Source organism: Drosophila innubila, assembly GCF_004354385.1.
Source record: "Drosophila innubila isolate TH190305 chromosome 3R unlocalized genomic scaffold, UK_Dinn_1.0 2_E_3R, whole genome shotgun sequence".
In the NCBI taxonomy this organism is placed as follows: domain Eukaryota; kingdom Metazoa; phylum Arthropoda; class Insecta; order Diptera; family Drosophilidae; genus Drosophila; species Drosophila innubila.
Genome location: NW_022995380.1, coordinates 16,359,163 through 16,379,685, shown reverse-complemented (window position 1 = coordinate 16,379,685; position 20,523 = coordinate 16,359,163). Strand labels below are relative to the sequence as shown.

General features: G+C 38.5%; 1 protein-coding gene across 6 annotated transcripts in view; it reads right to left on the bottom strand.

Annotated features, from left to right (window-relative positions):
• Positions 1-908: 908 nt before the first annotated feature.
• Positions 909-20,523, bottom strand: part of LOC117792602 (transcription factor E2f1) — a 40,282-nt gene continuing 20,667 nt past the window's right edge. For 3 of the 6 annotated variants that reach the window (XM_034632805.1, XM_034632804.1, XM_034632802.1), the window contains exons 3-7: positions 7,051-7,803; positions 5,734-6,573; positions 4,526-4,781; positions 3,575-4,435; positions 909-2,298 (exon numbers count right to left, since the gene is read on the bottom strand). In XM_034632805.1, coding sequence (XP_034488696.1) covers positions 2,174-2,298; positions 3,575-4,435; positions 4,526-4,781; positions 5,734-6,573; positions 7,051-7,485 — 2,517 coding nt within the window. In that variant the 5' untranslated portion in view covers positions 7,486-7,803 and the 3' untranslated portion in view covers positions 909-2,173. Of the gene's footprint in view, positions 2,299-3,574; positions 4,436-4,525; positions 4,782-5,733; positions 6,574-7,050; positions 7,804-12,550; positions 13,620-20,523 lie in introns of those variants that run through there. The other 3 variants (XM_034632801.1, XM_034632807.1, XM_034632806.1) reach the window with 3 other exon arrangements.

Sequence of the window (20,523 nt, the reverse complement as noted above, 5' to 3'; positions counted from 1 at the left end):
TTTTTATAATTTCTAACTAAAGCCAATTGTAAATTTAAAGCTAAGTTAATTGTTTCCTGTTTATATAAGCGAAATAAACAACTACATATATTATTATGTAACAAAATCATTATGGCGAGACTATAATAAAAACTAAATTAATATACAAAAATAAAAAGAACTTTGAATTTATTTCGAACATTGGGTTAATGCATACTCGACTGCTGAAGATCCCGAAAAACTCTGGTGAACATTAAATAATATTTTAAAAAATTATCCTTCGACTAAGAAAATATTATTGAGATCTAGGGATTAGATATTGGATTGACGAAGGAGACCATTTAATTTAGGGCCACTTTACCCAAATTATAGAAGACTGGAAGACTGTGTAAAATTTTGTTTCTATGACAGCTTTATGATATACTATAGTAGACGACCGATTTGAATTTGGCTAGAGGATATAAAAATAACCCGAAGCAATATGCTGGTAGTTTGGTTTAGGTATCTCAAAAAACAAAAAAGCTTTTAATACTAAAACTTGATGTTCAACCAAACGCTTCTAGCTCTTCTAGTCTCTTAGATATAGGTGTTCATTTTTTGTGGCAAACATTTTTTTAAGGTACGTGTTCGCCAATATACTTTTTGCCCCAATGTTGAAAAATGACTCAAGCCTTTACTGGTGATTTTCGAGTTAATTCTTTCACAGGAACGCTGTAAAAAGTTCAGTGCACCCAATAAATGCCCATTAATAAATAACAACAGTTTAATATTTTATGTTCTCTTCGTTTTTTTTTTATATTTATTTGGTTTTTTTGTGTTGGTTTTGTTTTGAAACGAAAGAAAAGTACCTAACAAATTTGTGTATTATTTTTGTTTATAAAATAAAAGTACATTTATAGAGCTTTTCTTCTTGATTTTTATACATTTTGTAGTTGTTTTTGCATTTAAATTGTATTTTGTTTAACCTCTAGACGATAGGTTTAAATAACTAGTTGCGGTTGAATCTGTTGGGTTTTTGTTTGTGGGGGATGATTTGGCTTTGACTTTGATGGTGAACTTTGAACTGGTATTGGGTTCTGAGGATGTTCGCGGTTCCATTGTTTTTGTATTCTTTGAATTGAATTACGAGTGGTGTCAAGTCTATAGTGTGTGTGTAAGTGTGGTTACATTTTAATAACAATAACAAATAATTATGCATACTTAGCTTTAATAATTAAATCAAACGCACTGAGAGTTTGAAACGGCAACTAAAAAAAATATACAAACAGCAGACAAGACACAAATAGAGGCAATGACAATAATAATGTTGCTGTCTTTCTGCTTTTTAGCTGCGTTATTTGTTTACTATTTTCACTGTCTCCTGATTCAGGTTGCATGCGTCGAAACTAAACTGGGAGCTGGTCGAGATGAAGTGTTGCAAGTGTTGCAATTTGCTGGAGTTGCTTTCTTGTTATTGTTTCATAATTTCTTTCTTTTTTTTTTTTTGCATTTCATAGGAATATATTACAATTTTCAATTAAATCGGTTGATTTTGTTTGTTAGGTTTTATTTTCATGTAATATTAATTTAATAACTATTTTGTTTCACTAATTAAAAATTATGTTTTGCTTTGTGTTTGTGTGTATATGTGTGTGTGTACTAATTTACAGACAGTTCTGGCGCAAAATGTTTATTAATGAGGCATCTTAATTGTTCTCATCGATTTTGTTTTGTTTTGCATTAAGTAATCAGCATTGTTGCTTTTTTGTTTTTGTTTTTTTTGTTTTTGTTTTTTTGTTGTTGTTGTTTAAGGCTAAAAATTGAAATTTGCTTATAAAATGTGTTTTGCATTTTGTGAGGGCATTTTTTTTGTTTACTTAAAATACGTTTGGATTATAAATTTAAATGTAGGTTTTTATGCTTAAAATGTTACACACAACTTAGTTTCATTAAGTTTTCTACAATTTGTTTTTGTTGATTTTTTTTTAACTGCTTCTTTACTTGATAATTTGTAATAGTAATAATAATAATATAATAATTATAATAATAATAATAATAGATCATCTCTAACGTAATATGCGGTGCTTTCCTTGTATATAATTTAAAATTATAAACACCCCCAAGTTCCCCCCCAATTCGCAGTTGATTTATATATATATATATATATATATATATATATATATGTGTATGTGTGTGTTGAATCTACAGATCAATCTTAGGGCCCGTAGGCATCCGAGCTGAAGTCGAACAGACGATCGATGCCTTCGTTTGCATTCAGCGCATAGGGATAATCATTGTCATCCGGCGGATCGATGGGCACAAATGCTTCGTTATTGAAGTCTGTAAGCAAAGAGAACAACTAATCAGTCGAATACATTCAATATCATGTATCTACATAACTACATGTAACTAAATTTTAAAAGACAGTTTAATAAAAATGTACATCAATGATATTAATTGATTTGTATTGATTGTTGATTTTCGGGAATGATTTATTGTTTTTCTTTTTTTTTTTTTTGTGGATGCATGTTTGAAATTCACGCCAGAGCTGAATCTCATGGTGCTACAAAATTTCAATTTCAATATGAACAATTGCCCTCCGCAACGGTCAGTGCACTGCAGACCCACGAGAATTCAGTTCCAAAATGAATTTGCGCTTGCGCGTTGCTAATAATGGTTCCATTTTGACGATAGAGGCGGCGGGTTAATACGAATAATACATACATTCTATATACAACCTTTAAGTGTTAGTGTTTGTTAGTATGTGATTATATATATATTGTGTCTTTTAAGTAGGCAAACAAAGTTCAAAAATCCAATTCTCAGCAACATTTATTTGTGACTGTTACGCAACAGCCATTGCACTGTTAACTTAACAGCATCGACAGAGATTTTCGTTTCGTTTGCCTACTTAACAGTCATTGGGCATGTAATGTACAATAAAAGATCATGCTTTGTGGAATTGCGTGTGAATAATATGTGTATGTGTGTGAAGTTGAAGATAGTGCGTGAGAGATAGAGGCAGACACAGATAAAGAGAGCATGATACAAGTAGTTTAGTTAAGTAGTTGGTTAATTTATTTATTAATAATTTGTAATATGTTACACATTTCACTGTACAAGAAAATAAAAGCCAAAATATGTACAAACAAATTAAATTCAATTTTGAACTGATTCTCGTTGGTTGGTAGCTTGCCGAAATGTGTATTGAAAATTTGAAATAACACAATTGAATTAAATTTAATTGATAGGCACTTTCACAAAATTATTTCGATTATTAAGTTATTATAAAGTATGTATGTCGTATGTTGATGTGCGAAGGACGCGCTCAGCAAGAACTCAGACTGTGATGCGGTTTCGATATGAAAATGCACGCAGGTCACAGAGAAAGTTCTTGACAAGCACGCTTCATCTCAATGCGTAATGTTAACGTTAACGTTAACATTAGCTGCAACTGTTAACGCGTTCGCTGTAAATGTAGCTGCTGTTATTTACATAGGCTTACATAGGCACATGTGTAATGAGCGTTTTTGATGGTAGTATGAGAGGCATCGGCACACACAAAGAGAGAATAAAAAAACGAATGAGTTATGCTTAAATGCAAGAGAGTACTTACAGTCCGAGTCGATATCGCTGAAGAGCGCGTCGAGGCCTTGCAGAGCAACATTGCTGCCATTGCTATCAGCGTCGCTGTCGGCAACGCCAGGCGGCAGAATGCGATTATAGGTATGCTTGTGATTGTATTGCTGCTGCTGCTGCTGGTGAACAACATTGGCGCCAGCGCCAGAAATGTCGCCATATGTTGCCGCCAAGCCGACGCCAAGGCTGTTGTTGCTCTCATTACCAGCGACTGCTGCAAACTGCATCTGAAGCGATCCCATGGCAGAGGAGTTGTTGCCGCTGCCGCTGTTACTGTTACTGTTACCATTACTGTTAACTGCATACGTCGCAGTCGTACCTTCCATTGCACAGTTATACATGGGAACATCGCTGCGTCGTTGTTGCTGCTGCTGGTTGTTGTTGTAGTTATTGTTGCTGCTGGGGGGTTGGGAATTGTTGTTGCTGCTGTTGCTGCTGCTGTTATGACTATTAAGCGTAGTTGTGTTGCCCGCGGCGTTAACAGCGCAATTCGCTGCACGTCGCCGCGTCGTTGGCGTGGGCGAGGATTGTGTTAGACTGCTAAAAAGCTGCTGAATAGCGCTCTGCTGCTGATGACTGCGCACAACGGGACTGGTCAGCGTTGGCACCAGTTGACTCAGCTCATCATCGACGTCATCGTCATCATCATCATCATCATCCGCATCCGCATCATCATCCGCATGCGTCGACCGCTGCAGCTGCTGCTCTGGCGATGTCAGTTCATACTTGACGCCGCCAATATCACAAATGTTATTATATTCAGGCTGGGATTGCTTGGCCGCCTCCTCAATCGACTTGCTGAGGTTGCGTTGGGCTGATAAGCGATATGGTGTATGGCCTGTAAGCAGAACAGAACAGAAAATAAGAATTAGTTAACAGTTTAATCTAACGACATATCGGTTTAAAGTTTAAGAAGCTAACAACATACCTAGACCCTTAGTGCTCATGGCATCAATGTTATTAAATAGCGGATCGTTGAGGCGTTGATTGGTCAGGTGCTGCAGACGCGTCGAAGTCGCCGTGCGCAGGCCGCAGCTGCCCAAAGATTGCGCACTCGCCGCATACCCAGACCCGGGCGCGATTGGCGAATTCTCCGGTGAGTTATCGTGGCATAGAAACACATTGATTTCTCCGCTGTTCTCCGCCTTGACGTAGATCTCACGCGGCACCTTCGTGCTGGGCAGCTGTAAACAGACATAGACATTAACACTTATTCAACAGCTGTAAGTTAACAGCAACAGTTGCAGTAACAGTAACAGTATTTGTAGCAGAAGATATATAATGCGAACTCAACGTGTACTATATGTGTATTTTTAGATATTATAATTACATATTTTTTATGTCTCTTTTTTAATTTTATTTATTTTGTGCTTTTTAATTTGCGCTGCAGTGTTGCCAGACATGTAGAATTTTAATTAAATAGAAGTAGACTTTACATGTATGTATGTAGTGAGTGTGTGTGTGTGTTTGGGAAGACTACCTGTAACCAATATTAATCGCAGCACATTTCGTAGACTATTTTCTGTTTTCTCTTGGCGAGTTCATTAAACAGTTCAAGGCAAACGGAAACATTAAGTGAAATATTTATAAATAGTGCGTGGCGAACAGATCAGACAAATCAGCCAACAGGCCAGGCCAAGAAGACTGCCTGAATTTCAATTGGAATATTATTATTTTTAATTTGCTTAGAGAATTCAACAGAATAAGCAGCAACAGCATCAAAATGATTTTACTTTTAGTTTAATATCAAAAAGAAAGACGCGCTAGCAATAGGAATATGAGAAGTGGGGAGTGGTGGGGAGGGGTGGGAAGTGTGTAGAGGTGTGGGGATGGGTGGGGTGGAGAGTGTGTTCCATTTTGCAGTGCGGCGCTTGTCGCCGTCTGCGGCACGTCTAAAAATAGGGCGCCATGTTTAATGGCATGCAGACGCAAAGAAGAAGCACAATTGTCTGACGTCGCGACGTCCGAATAGGGACGAGTTAAGATTTCTGCTAAATATGTGTGTATGCGTAGTATACATATAACAGTTGAAATATACAATAGTTGGATATACAATATAACAGTTGACTGTACTATCAACTCTTCTTCTCTCTCTTCTTTTCACCACACTGTGCGTATATGGGGGGAATAACTCACCACAAGTTTGGCCTCTGGCGGCGCCTTGATCACTATCACAATTTGATCTTTGAACAGATCCACATTCAGCAGATCATTCTGCGTTACATAGGCCATGCCACCGCTGTTCTCCACCTCCTGCGATATTTCGGCCAGCTCGCCACGCATCTGATCGAGCAGCGTATTCACCTCATTCTCCCGCTGCTCGAGGCGTTCGCTCTCGGCTTCGATTTGTCGGGATCGCTCGCTGCTGACCAACGATTGACCGCCCCGCCATTGAATGTTGTTCTTGGACTTCTTCTCCAAGATGCCAATGCCCTCCAGGACATTCGTAATGTCGTAGATGCGACGCTTCTGCACCGCCAATCGGTTGGAGGCATCGTTCAGATCGACAACACCATCCGGTGACTCTTGCAGCAGATCCACAAACTTTTTGGTCAATATGCCCAGCGAGGTGTCTGCCCGATTCCGATCACCCCCACCCCCACCGCCACCGCCACCTCCGCTTCCAGATGACGCCAAAGACGATGTGACTAACGCTGTCTGTTGTTGCGTCGACGTCTGCTGCTGCGACGCTGTCCGCGCAAACTGTGAAAACGAATGCGAATGCGAATGAGAAGAACCGTTGCCGGCCGGTTTGCTCGTCTCCACATCGTCGTCTTCGTCGTGCTCGACGACGTATTGCTGTTGTTGTTGCTGCTGCTGCTGCTGATGATGGTAGCGCAGTTGTTGTTGTTGCTGCTGTTGTTGTTGCTGCGGCGTGTGTTTGCTGTTGTAGGTGACCGTTTGATGAAGAACGTTCTGCTTCGCCTGTTTCTTCGGGTGGATTTCGTGGGTGGTTGCATGCGCTCGGCGCTTGACCTGTGGCAAAAGGGGAAAATAAAAGAGAGTGGTGAATATGGACGTGTGGTGAGTAAAGATTAGTTGTTGATAACGATCAGTCGATGGTTAAATCGCAGTTACTTTAAGACCAGACAAGAGTCTTTAATGTTGTTTAATTTTATTTATTTTTATTAACATAAATAATACCACTATACTCCATTGATTCCTTATTTTGTTACTTTTTTACAGCAATAAATTTATTTATTTGGTTAGTCATATGTATTTCAATTTTAGATTAAAGAATACCAAATCGAAATAGAAATATAATCAGTAAGAGTCTTATTTATAATTCTCTGATCATTATTATTTATATCGTTATTATTACTGCTGCTAATTCTGCTTTTACTATTCATTGTCAGCTTGTATTTATTTTATTTTATTTATTTTTTAAATTCATAGGTTAGAATTCAATGCGATCGATTATCTGTATCTCAAGTTATCAATATCTCAACTCACCTTGTAGTATTGTGTGATATCGTTAGTTTTGCCCGCCGATCCATTGCGCTGTTGTTGCTGTGGATGCTGTTGATGATGTGTGCTTGTCGCTTCTGCAATCACTGTTGTTGTTGTTGTGCCACCACCCTTATTCAGACTTATGTATACATGATCTCTCAGGTGTGCAGCGACGCCGCTGCCAACGCCACTGTTGCTATCGTTGCCACCATGTTCGTAATCAATGTCCAACAGCTTTTCATTTTTTATCACAATATTGTTATTATTATTGTTGTTGTTATTGTTGCCCAGCAGCTCATAGTTGAGCTTTCGTACCACCTGTGAGCTGCTGCCACCTCCATAAAGCTGATGCTGTTGTCGTGGGGTGTTATTGTGGTTGTTGTTATTGCTGTGACTGTGGCTGTTGGGCGCGGCGGTGGTTATTAAATATTTCGACATTTCGCAGTCAGCGCTGCCTGCAGTTGTACAAAAATAGTTTTTGATAGCTCTCTCTCTCTCTCTCTCTGTGTATCTCTCTCCGCTCTCGCACGTCTTACGTCTCTCGTTTTGTCGCTTGTGTCTTTTGGTTTTTGCTACGTGGGCCTGGCAGCAGCGCGGCAATCGCCTGAATTTTTGTGTAGCATACTTTTAAGCGCGCTCGCTAAAAACGTTGCCACCTAGTTGGAAATTTGCCTGCTGCTCTGTGTGTGTGTTTGTTTTTATTGTACTTTTTGTTTGCGCTTATCAACTAAATTAGCACCTAGGGATTCTTCACATCTGCAAAATATCAAATGAAATGTAATAAATAATTAGACATATGTTTGTATGCTTTGTATTTGCAATAAGTAAATTTATTTATGCAAGTGGCACATTCAGTTTTAGCGCCATTTGAAGTGTGTTTTGTTTTTTGTTTTCAATTATTTTATGGGGCTGCATTTACATTTCATTAACATGTCTGAGTGAAAGAGGCGCTAAGACTGCAACTGAAAAGAGTGCGACAGAAAGAGAGAGAAAAGAGAGCACAACACCAATAACATGACACTAAAAAGAACCAAGAAAAACAAAAAACAAAAGCTGATGATAAAGCGCAAGTAGGGAAACCATTTTGAATTATGTATAAGCTCACTAAACGACTTCTCCACCTCCTCGCCCCACACCTCTTTAAAGCTCGCAACAAGCGACTCTGCAGCATACCAAAAATAATTCTAACATAAAAACAATGTCATGTTTTGTTGTTGTTGTTGTCGGCGTCGCGCAAGCGCAAATGTCAATAAACTCGGCATAAAAAGTATTAAACCAATCAATATGGCATACAGAGGAGGAGACGACGACATGGCGTGTGAAGAAAAGCCAAAGGCAAAACAAGAACGAGAACGAAAGAAAAAGCAACAGGTAACGTTATAGTGAATGTTGTATTAACCACTTTTGGCCAATGTCTTAAATTTGTTCAATAGAAACTCTTTCGGCTATTGTTCTAATTAATGTCTTGTTTTTTGGCAAGATAACATAAAGTTGTAATAGTGCTGAAAAGTCAATAACAGAGGGGGAAAACTGTAATAACAGAAATATAAACAATTATTTTTTAAATTTCATTAACATAAATGTTAATGGAGCTCTTTTAAAGTCGGAACAAAAGTTTCCTTTTTTTTTTGTTTTGCGTTAGACAAACGGGAGCTTTAAAATTTACGAGCTGTTAATTGCAGCAACAAATAGCACACACATCGAAATGTAAATGACAAACGTTTATTGCGAGTATGTACATACACAAGTGTGTATGTGGCAAGAACCAAATACTTAGTGTGTAGAAATACATATGTACATATGTCTGTCCGTTTGTATATACAGTGAAACGTTAAACGAGCAAAATGAACGAACGGAACGTCGCGTGGAATTTGCTGAAATTGGCAAGAAAATAAGCAGCAGGCAAAGGCAAAATCAAAAGCAAAGGCAACGGCAACAGCGAATCAGCGCAGGTAGCCAAACGCCAGACAGCCTCTCACTTGCTCATTCTCTTTTCCCACTCGCGCTCTCTATAAATTGCAGGCGTCAGCGTCGGCGTCGGCAGCGGCACAGGCTTTATTTCTGCTGCTGCTCAGAGATTTTGTTGTTGCTTTCTACGGTGTGCCAAAAACGGTATCTGTTTACAGGCCGGCGAATTCTGTTTTATTACTTTCAGTTATTTTTTTCTCTTCAGGTAATTCAAATCGAAGACATGGAAATTTTATACGCTGCTACCAGATACAACCGTATACATATATAGAAGGCACAAATTATGTGGGCAACAGACAAAATTCAATATAATAAGGGTAGCCCCGCAGATCGTAGCCAGGTAGGTCCTTTGAAATATCTTAAACTTAATTTAAATGCACAAGAAATATTTGGTTCGTTTATTTAACATGCAACAACAAGTAGATTCACTTTGCATCTAAAATTACAGTGACCGTATAAAATTACACATGAAAATGCTTCACAAGAAGCTCAACAAAGAGTTTATGCTAATTCAACTCTATTGAGTGATAATCTGAATACATATTTACATAAGCTGAGCAGTCAGTCAGTCAGTGTGACCCCATCATGAAATGTATCTGGAATGTATAGTGAGTTTAACAGTGGCCATAACATTTTTGAGACAACAGCAAAGCGTCAACTGATCAGTTAACATTTATCAATGTATGCATGTGTCTGTGTGTGTAAAGTGCACTTGTCGGGCATCTCTGTATTTATTTATCTAATAACAACAAGTCGCAAAGGTAAATACAAAATGCAACTGTGACTTGAGAAAGAAATACATTATGCAAACAGGGAAGAAAACATGAACATGAAAATGTCAGAAATCGTGGACAAAATGGCCTAGAGAAAATAAATAAACCAACCGCGAAACAACAACATCGCAGCTTTTTTTTCTTCAATCAACCTGACGACATCGACGCAACAGAGCGCAGCGACCGCGAGCGTATATGACTGATAAAGAAAAAAGCTAGAAGTATAAAATACACACACACACACAAACATAGACGAGTAAATAAGCTGCAGAGAGGTGCAAAGCACGCGAGCAAGGTTTTTTGATAGCACTTCGAATTTGACTCGACAACTGCTGCTCATTGTAAATTAGTAAAGTAAAACACGAGAAACTTATATTAAAAAACAAAAGAAAATTAATTGCTCTAATGCGCCCCAAGTCACCACACTCTCTCTCTCCCTCTCTCGCTCACTTCTCCTCAGCAAGCATTGGTCAGTAGCTAATTGGGTGTGCTTCTAATGCAATCTAACGGGAATGTTAAATAACTTCTAGCACGAGCTATTAATTATTCAAGCTACAATTTATGGTTATATAATTATGTACATATGTATGCATATACAAACATACGCATACATTTGGCAACGAGTGCTTTCCCTCCCCCACATGCATGTTCGTTTACACATACATACACACATATACTGCTGAGCAGAGCAGAGCAGAGCTGTTGACTGCAGCGCACACGTAAAAGTTTCGCTTTCTTTTTGCACAGCATTTTGCATGCGCAGTAGAAAAACAGACGTAAAAGATAATAAAAAGAAGACAAACGAGATACACATACATTCACATGCACATATTAAATACATCCTACAACGATTGCCATACAAATCATTCAGCAATCGGTAAGTGCCGGAGAAAAGAAGAATTTTGTGTGTAGCTCCATAGTTGTTGTCGCTCAGTTTAGTGCATATGGGTGTGTGTGTATGGCGAGAGCTTTTGAGCGAGAGTGTGGGAGAGTGGATGCTGGCGCTTTGTTGCTTTCACGACTGCGGTTTCGGCGATGCCGGCCGCCTTTTTTGTTGTTGTACTTTTGCTAACAGCTGTTAGAAAAGGCGTTGACAGATACGGTCCACAGCAGAACTGTTTTGTTATTGCTGTGGTTCTTGTTATGCTTCTGCTTCGGATGTGGATTCTCTAGTGTGGAATTCATGATTATTACGACGCAGCCGGTTTTGTGACTTGAGTTCCACTTTGATTATGCGCTTCGAACTCTTTGCATGTTGTTCTTGGTGGTTGACCGGTATGTACATAAGCAAACATATGTACAACTAAATAGATACATATTAGTAAATATGTAAACCAAGAGACAATTCCGTTGTTCTTTGCTTCAAGCCAATTACAGGCGAATGCTACACATTAAGGTGTTTCGTCTCTCTCAAACAATCAAGGCTTAATCCAAAAATTCCAAGCAAACCGGCTCTGTCTACGAGCCCCAGCAACATCGTTAGCAAAGCCCAGAAAAAAAAACAACAACATAATTTTTATTAATTGTTTGTATGTGCTGAGCACAGTCACTATGATATGCAATTTAAATAAACAGAAAGACAAGTGTAAACAGCATAAGTAAAAGGTACAAACTCAGATTCAGCCAACAGAGCTGTGCGAGCGAGGTGGCAAAAGGGCTAGTTAACATTATCGTAAGTCGTAGCCAACAACAGAATGCTGTTGGGCTTAACAGCGTCTGGTTTTTTTCTTTTCTCTGTTTTTTTTTATATTTGTGTTTCTTTTTTTGTATTTGCTGGGTGCAAAGAGCCAAAAATAATTGCCAGTTGGTGGGCGGGAGAGAAGCGCCCGAATTGAGAGAGCGTCGGCTTCGGCGGCAGGCGCATAAAATGCGTCGCAAAATATTTTGCCAACTAAATGCAAACAAAAACAGGCAAATTGAATGGAGAGTTGGCAACACTGGTAGAGTTGGAAGTGGTGTGGGTGTTCTTCTGCTAAAGTGGAAATTGAATGCCGGACAACCCGCGTTCACTTATCGAGAAGTTCAATTTTATCTCAATTACGGGGAACTCCCTTGCTACATATATAATAAAAAAAAATGCTTTCCCGGCAATATTATTGGTAGTACCAGGAAATTCGCATTGCACTTGAATTTTAGTATTTACATAAATTTGTGGCAGTTGCCCATATGTACATATGTTTGTATGACGCATTTGCGGTCATGGGGTTCCGGAAACCATGCACTGGAAATTAAATCACTCTGTCCCCTTTCGTTATCAGGTACTCTCTCTCTCTCTCTCTCTCTCTCTCTTTCGCTCTGTGTTCTTCTGCTCCTTCCAACCAAGTGCTGTAATGTTAACTAACATGTGGACATTAAAGCCAGACAGAGTCCCACAAATGTTGATAATGTGGAGCAAACAGCAAGTGGACTGAGGGTGGAGGGGGCGGTGGGAGCCTTAGAAGTTTGCTATTTACAATTGAATTACGAGAAACTTGGAGCAGAGACATACACAAAAGGCATTTAAAGGTTATTAACGGGCTTAGAAACGGAGAAGAGGTAGCACAAAGCAAACTTGAAAGAATGATTAATTGTTGAAATATACAAACACAAACACACACACACAATCAAAAAAACACATGGTAACGCAGTTGTAAAGCAACTGATTGAACAATTCATGATAGATTCACTCATGTATGTATGCACATACATACATATGTATGTATACAATTGTGTATTTTTGTTGAAATTGCAAAAACAAACGGAATAAAATGAAGTGCACGCACCTAAATTGGAATTTCTTCGCTTTAAATCACGACGAACAAACCAGCAAAAGCAAAGCAAATGCTTCGACGCCGCTGCCGTCGCCTCCGTCGTCGTCGTCGCTGCTGCCAACGTCGTTGCTGCTGCTGCGGCTGTGTAGTTGTTGTTGCTGCTGCCGCCGTCGCGCTCATTTAATATCACACACGTTTCATATTTTTGCCGTTTTTCATGTACATTTTTTCCGCTACGTTTTCCTTCTTTCCTCTTTGCGCAAGTTTATTTTCTTCTCGATTTTCGACGTGTGACGTCAGCAGTTTAGCAAAAAAAAATATAAATTTCTGTTGTAGATATCACATAATTGTTGTTGATACTCGTGCTGTCTCTCTGGCTTAATTATTGTTGTTGTTTAGTGGCTAAATAATGTCTGAATGTGTGCAGTTTTTATAATATTTCTTTTCATCAGTTTTCACATTTTGTGCGGCGAGCTAAGCGAACTTCATGGGCCACGACGTAAACGCAAAGTGAGTGCTGAGTGCCGTGCCTGGTCTGAGTGTCTTTTCGTCGTAGTAGTAAATGGAGTCGCCGGCAAACCTACAGCGAAAGAGAGTACTACGCGAAGAGAGCGAGATGACAGAGAGCGAGTGTGAACAGAGAAAACGTAAGCGGCGGCGGCGGCGACGTGACGTTAAGGCATTGTTGCGTCGCAACGACGCGACGGCAGAGACGACAGCGTGTTTCGAAAGATTTCTTGTGTTGTTGTTGGTGTTGCCGATGTTACAACTGGACAAGGCCAGACGACACGAGGCGAGACAGCCTTGGTGACGTCACTTATGTAGTTTTAAATGCACTGCTAAATATCTCCGCACTTGGACATTGATTCCGTGTCATATTCAATGATTTTCTCCACGCGGGCGGTTTTACGTTATACGCTTCGCGCTGTCGCTTACTTGCTCATACATACGTATATATGTAGCTTTTCGTATGCTCAGTGGGCAAGCAGCAGCAGCGACACAACCACGACAACGGCGACGCCGACGACAACAACAGCGACGACAGCAACAACAAACAGACACGACCAGCAGTGCGGAGCGTAAACGAAAAACTGATTGCGGCGAATTTGCTGCCGCCAATTTGAACTGTTATTGTGCTGCTTTTGCCTCTGTAAAGTGTGTTCGTAGCGGCGAATTCAAAGCAGCAGCTGAGAGTAAGCGTACACAGCTGAGAGAGAGCACCACAATAACGTTGGCAGCAGCTGAGTGGGCAAACACTGTTTCAATGGGTGTGTGTGAGTGAGAGTGAGTGAGTGAGTGGAACGTATGTAGGCAGATGCGTCTGTGGCATGTGGATGCCAGACTCACGGTGGGTAGGTGTGCGTGCGTGTGTGTGTGTGTATGTGTGCTTTTGAGCCACGCTCTCACTTGCTCAAATGCCGGCTACAAAAAGTAAGAGACGGAAGTGACGTGCCGCCACCAACGTCACTGCCACCGCACCCACAAGCATACTAACCAACTATGTACAAATGTTGTTACAAACATACACACTCGAACATAAATAAGTAAATATGTACTTATGTATTTAATTTTTGTCTTCGCTTTGAACCGTCGTTGTAAATGTATCTGTATCTGTAAACGTATCTGTAAATGTATCTGCGTCTCAATGTGGTATCAACAATGTTGCTAAGCTTGTTTATGGGCCATGTTTTTCTTCTAAGTTAGAACATATTAATTTAAATAATCATTTATATAAAACCATATTTATTCATATGACTGTATGGATAATACTTTTTTTTAATTTAAGTTCAATGAACTAGACAAAAACATCTGCTCAAATAAATTTGTACATTTGCATGTACGGATCGGTAACTGGGGTACCCACAGATACACATGCATACATACACATGTATCTATTGTTCAAGGCCCATAAAAATCAAGCAAATTATGGTAAATACGTCGCAAAACTCACGCCCAAGACGGCGATATTCCAACTTCACTTTCAATTTCTTGCAGGCAGTGGGAGCGAGATGGCATGCGAGACGCTACAAGACGTACACACACGCATTTCCAGTTAATTAAAAGTATTTATGACACTGCATACATAAAAAAAAAACTGTCTTAAGTACAAAAGTCCACAAGGATCGTGGGAAGTTCCAAGCGCAGACGATCGCAAAACGAGCTCAAAAAAATATGTATGTGGTATCTATGAGCAAAAAAAAAAGAAAAGAGAAAAATAAAATCACGCAGAAAAAGGCATGCCTAGAAGCTCGGTTCAGTTCAGGAGGGAGAAGACGCTTCACCCCAGGGGTGACTCTCTGCAATATGGCTTATGTGAAAAACGTAAAAGAAAAAAAAATTTAAATAAAAACTGCTCAGCCAAAATCCAGCATCAGTCACAATTTTTGTGTCAGTGATGATGCAAAAAAAAAAAAATAAATAAAAAAATAAAGGACAACAGCATCTTCAGGTCCTGCCTGACTGATAGACTGAGGGGTCATGAGAAGCAAGAGCGAAAAAAGGCTGACAAAAAATGTGGAGAAAAAAAATGTTAATAGAAATTGAAAACTGGAAATCACATAAAGGGCATGTGAATAAAATTGATTTTGGCAGAAAATTTGTCTGGTTAGATTAAAAAAATAAAAATTAAGCAATAGGCTTCAAAAATATATACTTTGACGAAACGGAATTACTAAAATGTAAGTAAGCTGTTTACCTGTCACACCTGGCTTAAACCGATTCTATTTGCAGATATATAACTTTAAAAATAAATAGAGACTGCAAAAATAAATGTAAGAAATGATTAATATTTTGATATAAATCTCATCGTACAGGATACAAAATAGGAAATTTAGATATGTAAATAAATATACTCAAGAAAATAAAATATATATACTTTAACTATATTAGTTTTAATTGAATTTTTATTTACCACGCCTGAAGGCTGGGCTGGGCATTTAATGGAGCCTTGTGTAAAGCTTTGGCACGTTAGGGTATAACTAGTATTTAATTAAAAAAAAAATTTAATTTAAATAATTGAACAAAGTTTCAGTAGCACTTAATAAATTATTTAAGTTTTTGCATTAAAAGCCTTAAATAAGCAGATTACTTCTACAGGAGTTGTGTAGAGCTTTCGCAAAGCTCCAGCACGTTAGGGTATCACAAGTATTTGACAAGCCAGACGAAATGAGCCGGCAGCGCAAAAGTAACTAAAGCGTAATGAACAGAAGAACATCCTCATAATCGTCAGCGTCCGCGTCACAGCAACCCCTTTTAAGTGGGGTGCAAAAACTCTTTTTACAGCCTCTGTCGATTCCTCTGCATCCCCAAGGCGTGCACATGGACATGGGAAAATAATGGAGAGCTGAAGGAGAGGCGACGAAGACGACGTCGACGACGACGACGTTGCCGGCAACAGACATGCCGCAGAATGCAATCAACTTGAAAACTACTTGAGAATCTGAGCGACGGCGGTATTCAAATTTGAAAATAAAAGTGAAAAAAAAAAAATAAAACAAAAAACGCATTGAGCATTAAAGTTTGAGAGAAGCCGACGAAGTTGGCGTTGACGTTGACGTCGCTGCATGTTTGACAGAATGTCAGTCACAATGTTGATTGTGTAGTTGTTTTTGTTGTCCCTGCTTCTACGCAAGTACATACATACATACATAGTTATTGCGCTGCTTTTTGGTTAGGGTGGCTCATGAGGACGACAGCTTTCAAGGCTCTTTAGCATGTGTACCCAAGGGAGTGTGAGTGAGTGAGAGAGAGAGAGAGAGAGTCTGTGACTGAGTAGTTGTCAAAGTGTGTGCGTCAGTCACTCAGTCTACTTCCGAACGACGCGTCGTTTGACTAACTTGACGCAACATTTATTGAATTTGCCTACAGCGCCGCTGACGCCGACGCTTGCAGCGAAATTGTTGTTGTCGCTGTGAAAATTGCTTTAAACCGAAGCATAAATGAATATTTCGGAAGTTCGCCTATTCCATTTATTCCCCCTATTCCCCTCCCTCTATCCTTTACAAGCGAGTCCCCCTTCCAATTTAGTGTCACACAAATTGCAAAATAATTTGATTTGAATGTTAATTATTTTTACAGACATTGCTCTTTGGCTAAGAGGGCAGAGCTGGAAGCAGTCAACTTTTACCATTAATGTATCTCAACGAGAGCATGGGAACTGATACCTACAGTGGTAAAAGGTTAACATAAGCATAAGATTTATCGGAAGTGAAAATCTTTAACCTGTTCTAATTTCATTTTGGAAATATTTTGCGTATTGAATTCCTCTTGAGATGGTGAATTTAAGAGAATATATAACCAAATATAATTTTTAAGTAGTTAGTATAATTATAAAAATAACTATTTTAAACAATAAATATGTGACATTTATCAAAATACATTCTCGTAAGAATATCTTTATACAAAACTTTCATTCTTTGTTTTATACAGTTCAGTTATAATTTACTTGAGTTAATTTTTTACTTTATATTCTTTTCAATGAGTTTTACGTTAAAGTATAATTTAGTTAGTAAACTGATATACAAAGAAAATGGATTGATTAACCGGATAGAAGAGTTTTAAGTTATGATTGATGCATTTCAATTGTAAATGAACTCAAAAGCTTCAGATGCTATCGAATAAGTGTTGCATGTTAGATAGATATCAAATTAATGTTGGGTTGTACTTGTGCAACATTATTCACTGTACTTGTTCAGTTGATTTTATAATTTGTGTGTTTAGGGCGTAGCCCTATCATGTGCCAGTTAAAAATACATACAAAAAAGGTTACCGATGCGACTCGCAATCTAAATGGGGTTAGGGTTATAATGAGCGGTCAGCCTAACGAGTAGTCGACCTTAAGAGCACGCTGCATGCCCGCATATAAACCGAGTACCCCGACTGCCGACCTGTCCGCCCTAACAACCCAACACAATATAGATACAGATACAAATACAAATACATAAGCGTATGTGTACTCTATATGGTTAGACAAGCGGCCAACGCTAGCAACTGAGTGGTCTGAGCCGACTTGGACTTGACTTGGTTTTCAAGACTGGAACTGGAACTGAGTCTATCTCTGACTGAGTGTCCAACTAGCTAAAAATTATTTGAGCTCACGTTCAATGAACTCTACTGTAAGCCATAAAACGCGAGAGATATACTATATAAAAAAAATAGCTACAATCATTTAATTCTTATTATGATTTAATTATTCGTTTAGAAAAAAAAGTGTAAAGAAATTAAATTTAAACAAGCGTGTTTGAAGAGCCAACAAGATCAGTAAGCAACTGGTAAGAGTAGCTCCAGTCGAAATTTCTCGACCCGACTATACCCTCTTTACAGATATTAAGTATCTTATAGATACGTTAATTTTTAAAGTTTATCATTTCTTTTTGGATTAGAAAATTATATCCACTTTATATATTTTACTTAGATTCAAAAAATAATTAATGTTTTCCATTAAGATTTATTTAAATGTGTTTTATGACAGTGGGTCAAATAAGCTGTGAACTTTATCATTACTCAATTTAGTACGCCGTTTTACCACATTGCCATGGCTACAGGGTATAAACAGCGAGTCCCAATGGGGAACGCAACGAGTGGAATCTAACGAGTTAATTTAAACTGTTGTTATTTATTATTGTTATTGTTGTTGTTGCTTTTGATATGTTGAATTGTTTATTTTACTTACGCGTTGCTGGCATTGAATTTGAAATTTTGTAAGGTAATCCAAAAAATGTCGTTTTTATTCTTTTAATTTGGCAATGAATTGGAATTGATTTATCATATAAAATATTTTGATTTATATTTGAAGTGATGTGGGTTTTGTGTATGATTTCAAAGCTCTTAAATATTATATGAAATTTAGAAAAAATTTATAAAAATGCTTGTATTTTCTTTGCTTTTTTTTTTGGTAAATCAATAAATAAGTATAATAAATTTAGAACAAGATAAAAGTAAACACTTAGCACATATAAGAAATTTGTTCAACAGTAATAAAATAAATAAAAGATGTTGTGAAAGTAGAAAAGCCAAAAATGTGTATGAAAATAACAATAGAAATAGAATAATTTAAATAATTTTTATAAAAACTTATTGCATTTTCGTAATTTTGGAATCGTTTTTAAAATTCATATTATTAAATAGAATTAAATTAACTGAGCATTTTAGCACTGAATTTCAGTTTAGTTAATGATCATTTTAATGTTTATAATGTATTTTGTCTTGATTAGTTTGTTTTATTTGTTTAATTTTCTATTATTTTGCAGATGTTTGTTGCCTTTGTTTATGTTGTAATCCTTGTGTGTGTATTTCAGACTGCATTGGTATTGGTTAGCATATTTGGGGTGTGTTTTGTGTTTCCAGAATTTTCAACAACATTTTCCGTGCACTTTGTAAGCGATATTCATTTTTTTCAACAAATTGTTGCAACAATAATTAATTTTCGTGTCACTTTCAACAGAGATGTATTAAAACTTTAACATAAACAATGACAACGATAACACGTCATGATCAACAATTAATAGTGAACACCGTTTTACGGGATCGCTTCGGAACGGAACGGTTCGGATCGGATCGCCGCCTCTCTGGAGATTCACTTCCACTTTCTGCAGCGTTCGTTTTGTAAATGTTGCGTAGTTCTTGCCGCAGACAGAGTTGAAGTGAAGGCAGGCAACACAAATCCACACACACACACACACACACACACACACACACACACACACATGCACACACATGCACATGAGCAAGAGGAAGCAGAACAGGAATGCAATTGCAGGGCAGCAGCAACAATAACAACAACAACAACAACAGCAAGCAGAGATCGTTTTGCGTGCGTGCATATGTGAGAAGAGAGCAAGCCTAGACTGAGAGCGCCAGACACAGCGACAGAGAGGGAGAAAGAGCGTGATAGAGTAACGGGGAGAGTACAACAGGAATGCAGCAGAGCAACAACAACAGCGAGTAAAGCCAAAAAACAAAAGCAAAACAATAAGGGAGGATAATGCAGCGATCGTGTATGCGCTCGCTCGCTCTCTCTCTCCCTCTCTCTATCTCTTTCTCTGTGACACTCTCTCGCTCTTTTCGTTGTGGGCCACCCAGCGCAGGGTTGTTATGTTGTCAACATAAGCCTGTGCAAACTTTTGCCTAATGTGACTGTCCCTGATTTGACAGACAAACCGACTCAAAAATATAAAAGCTCTGTGAACGAGAAGAGATGCGGAAAAGGGGGAGGGAGAGGGCGGAGATGAGTCTGTTACAAAACGACAGGTGCTAAGTGACTTTGGGTCCAACTAGTTCTTCGCCTATGCGGTCAGTCATTGAACCCTGCAGTACAATTAGCACCTAACAACAACAACAACAACGAAGCAGCTGAAAATAAAAAAAACTCCATATGCAAATGTCATATACAGAAAATAAAGCAATGTACACATACTATATAAAGAAATCCAACCGGAAATCAAAAAACAATCGGCATAATAATAACAGAGCGCAGGATACAATAAAAGTCTGCCCAAAATTACAGAGTATAAAAGAAAATCGACAGCAAATCCATAAGCAATTTTGGCAAATTTTAGCGGACGCGCTAAAAATTAATCAGCAAAATAAGTTGAAATTGCAAATTCAAAACGGATATGAAACAGGAGATGAATTGCCGCCCCATGCAGACAGACAGAGAGAGAGAGAATTGGGAACTGTACCCCCATCTCAGCCTTGTATCCTGTCAGAGTTGTACAGACTGCACAAGTTGCATTGAGGTTTGAGGGTTCGATATGGTTTGAATAGGTTAAGAGCCAGGACACTGGCAACTCGAACTCAAACCCAATGCAATGACTAACTGACAGACTGACTCAATGACTGACTGACTGCCTGACTGACGGTGTGAGTGTCTAACTGGCAAGACTGATGTATTACTCAACGAGTAATTCCGGAATCGAAATATCAACAAGCATAGTTTGCAGCTGTCGTTTTGTTATTGCTTTATGACTCTGCCTCAAAACGTCGTA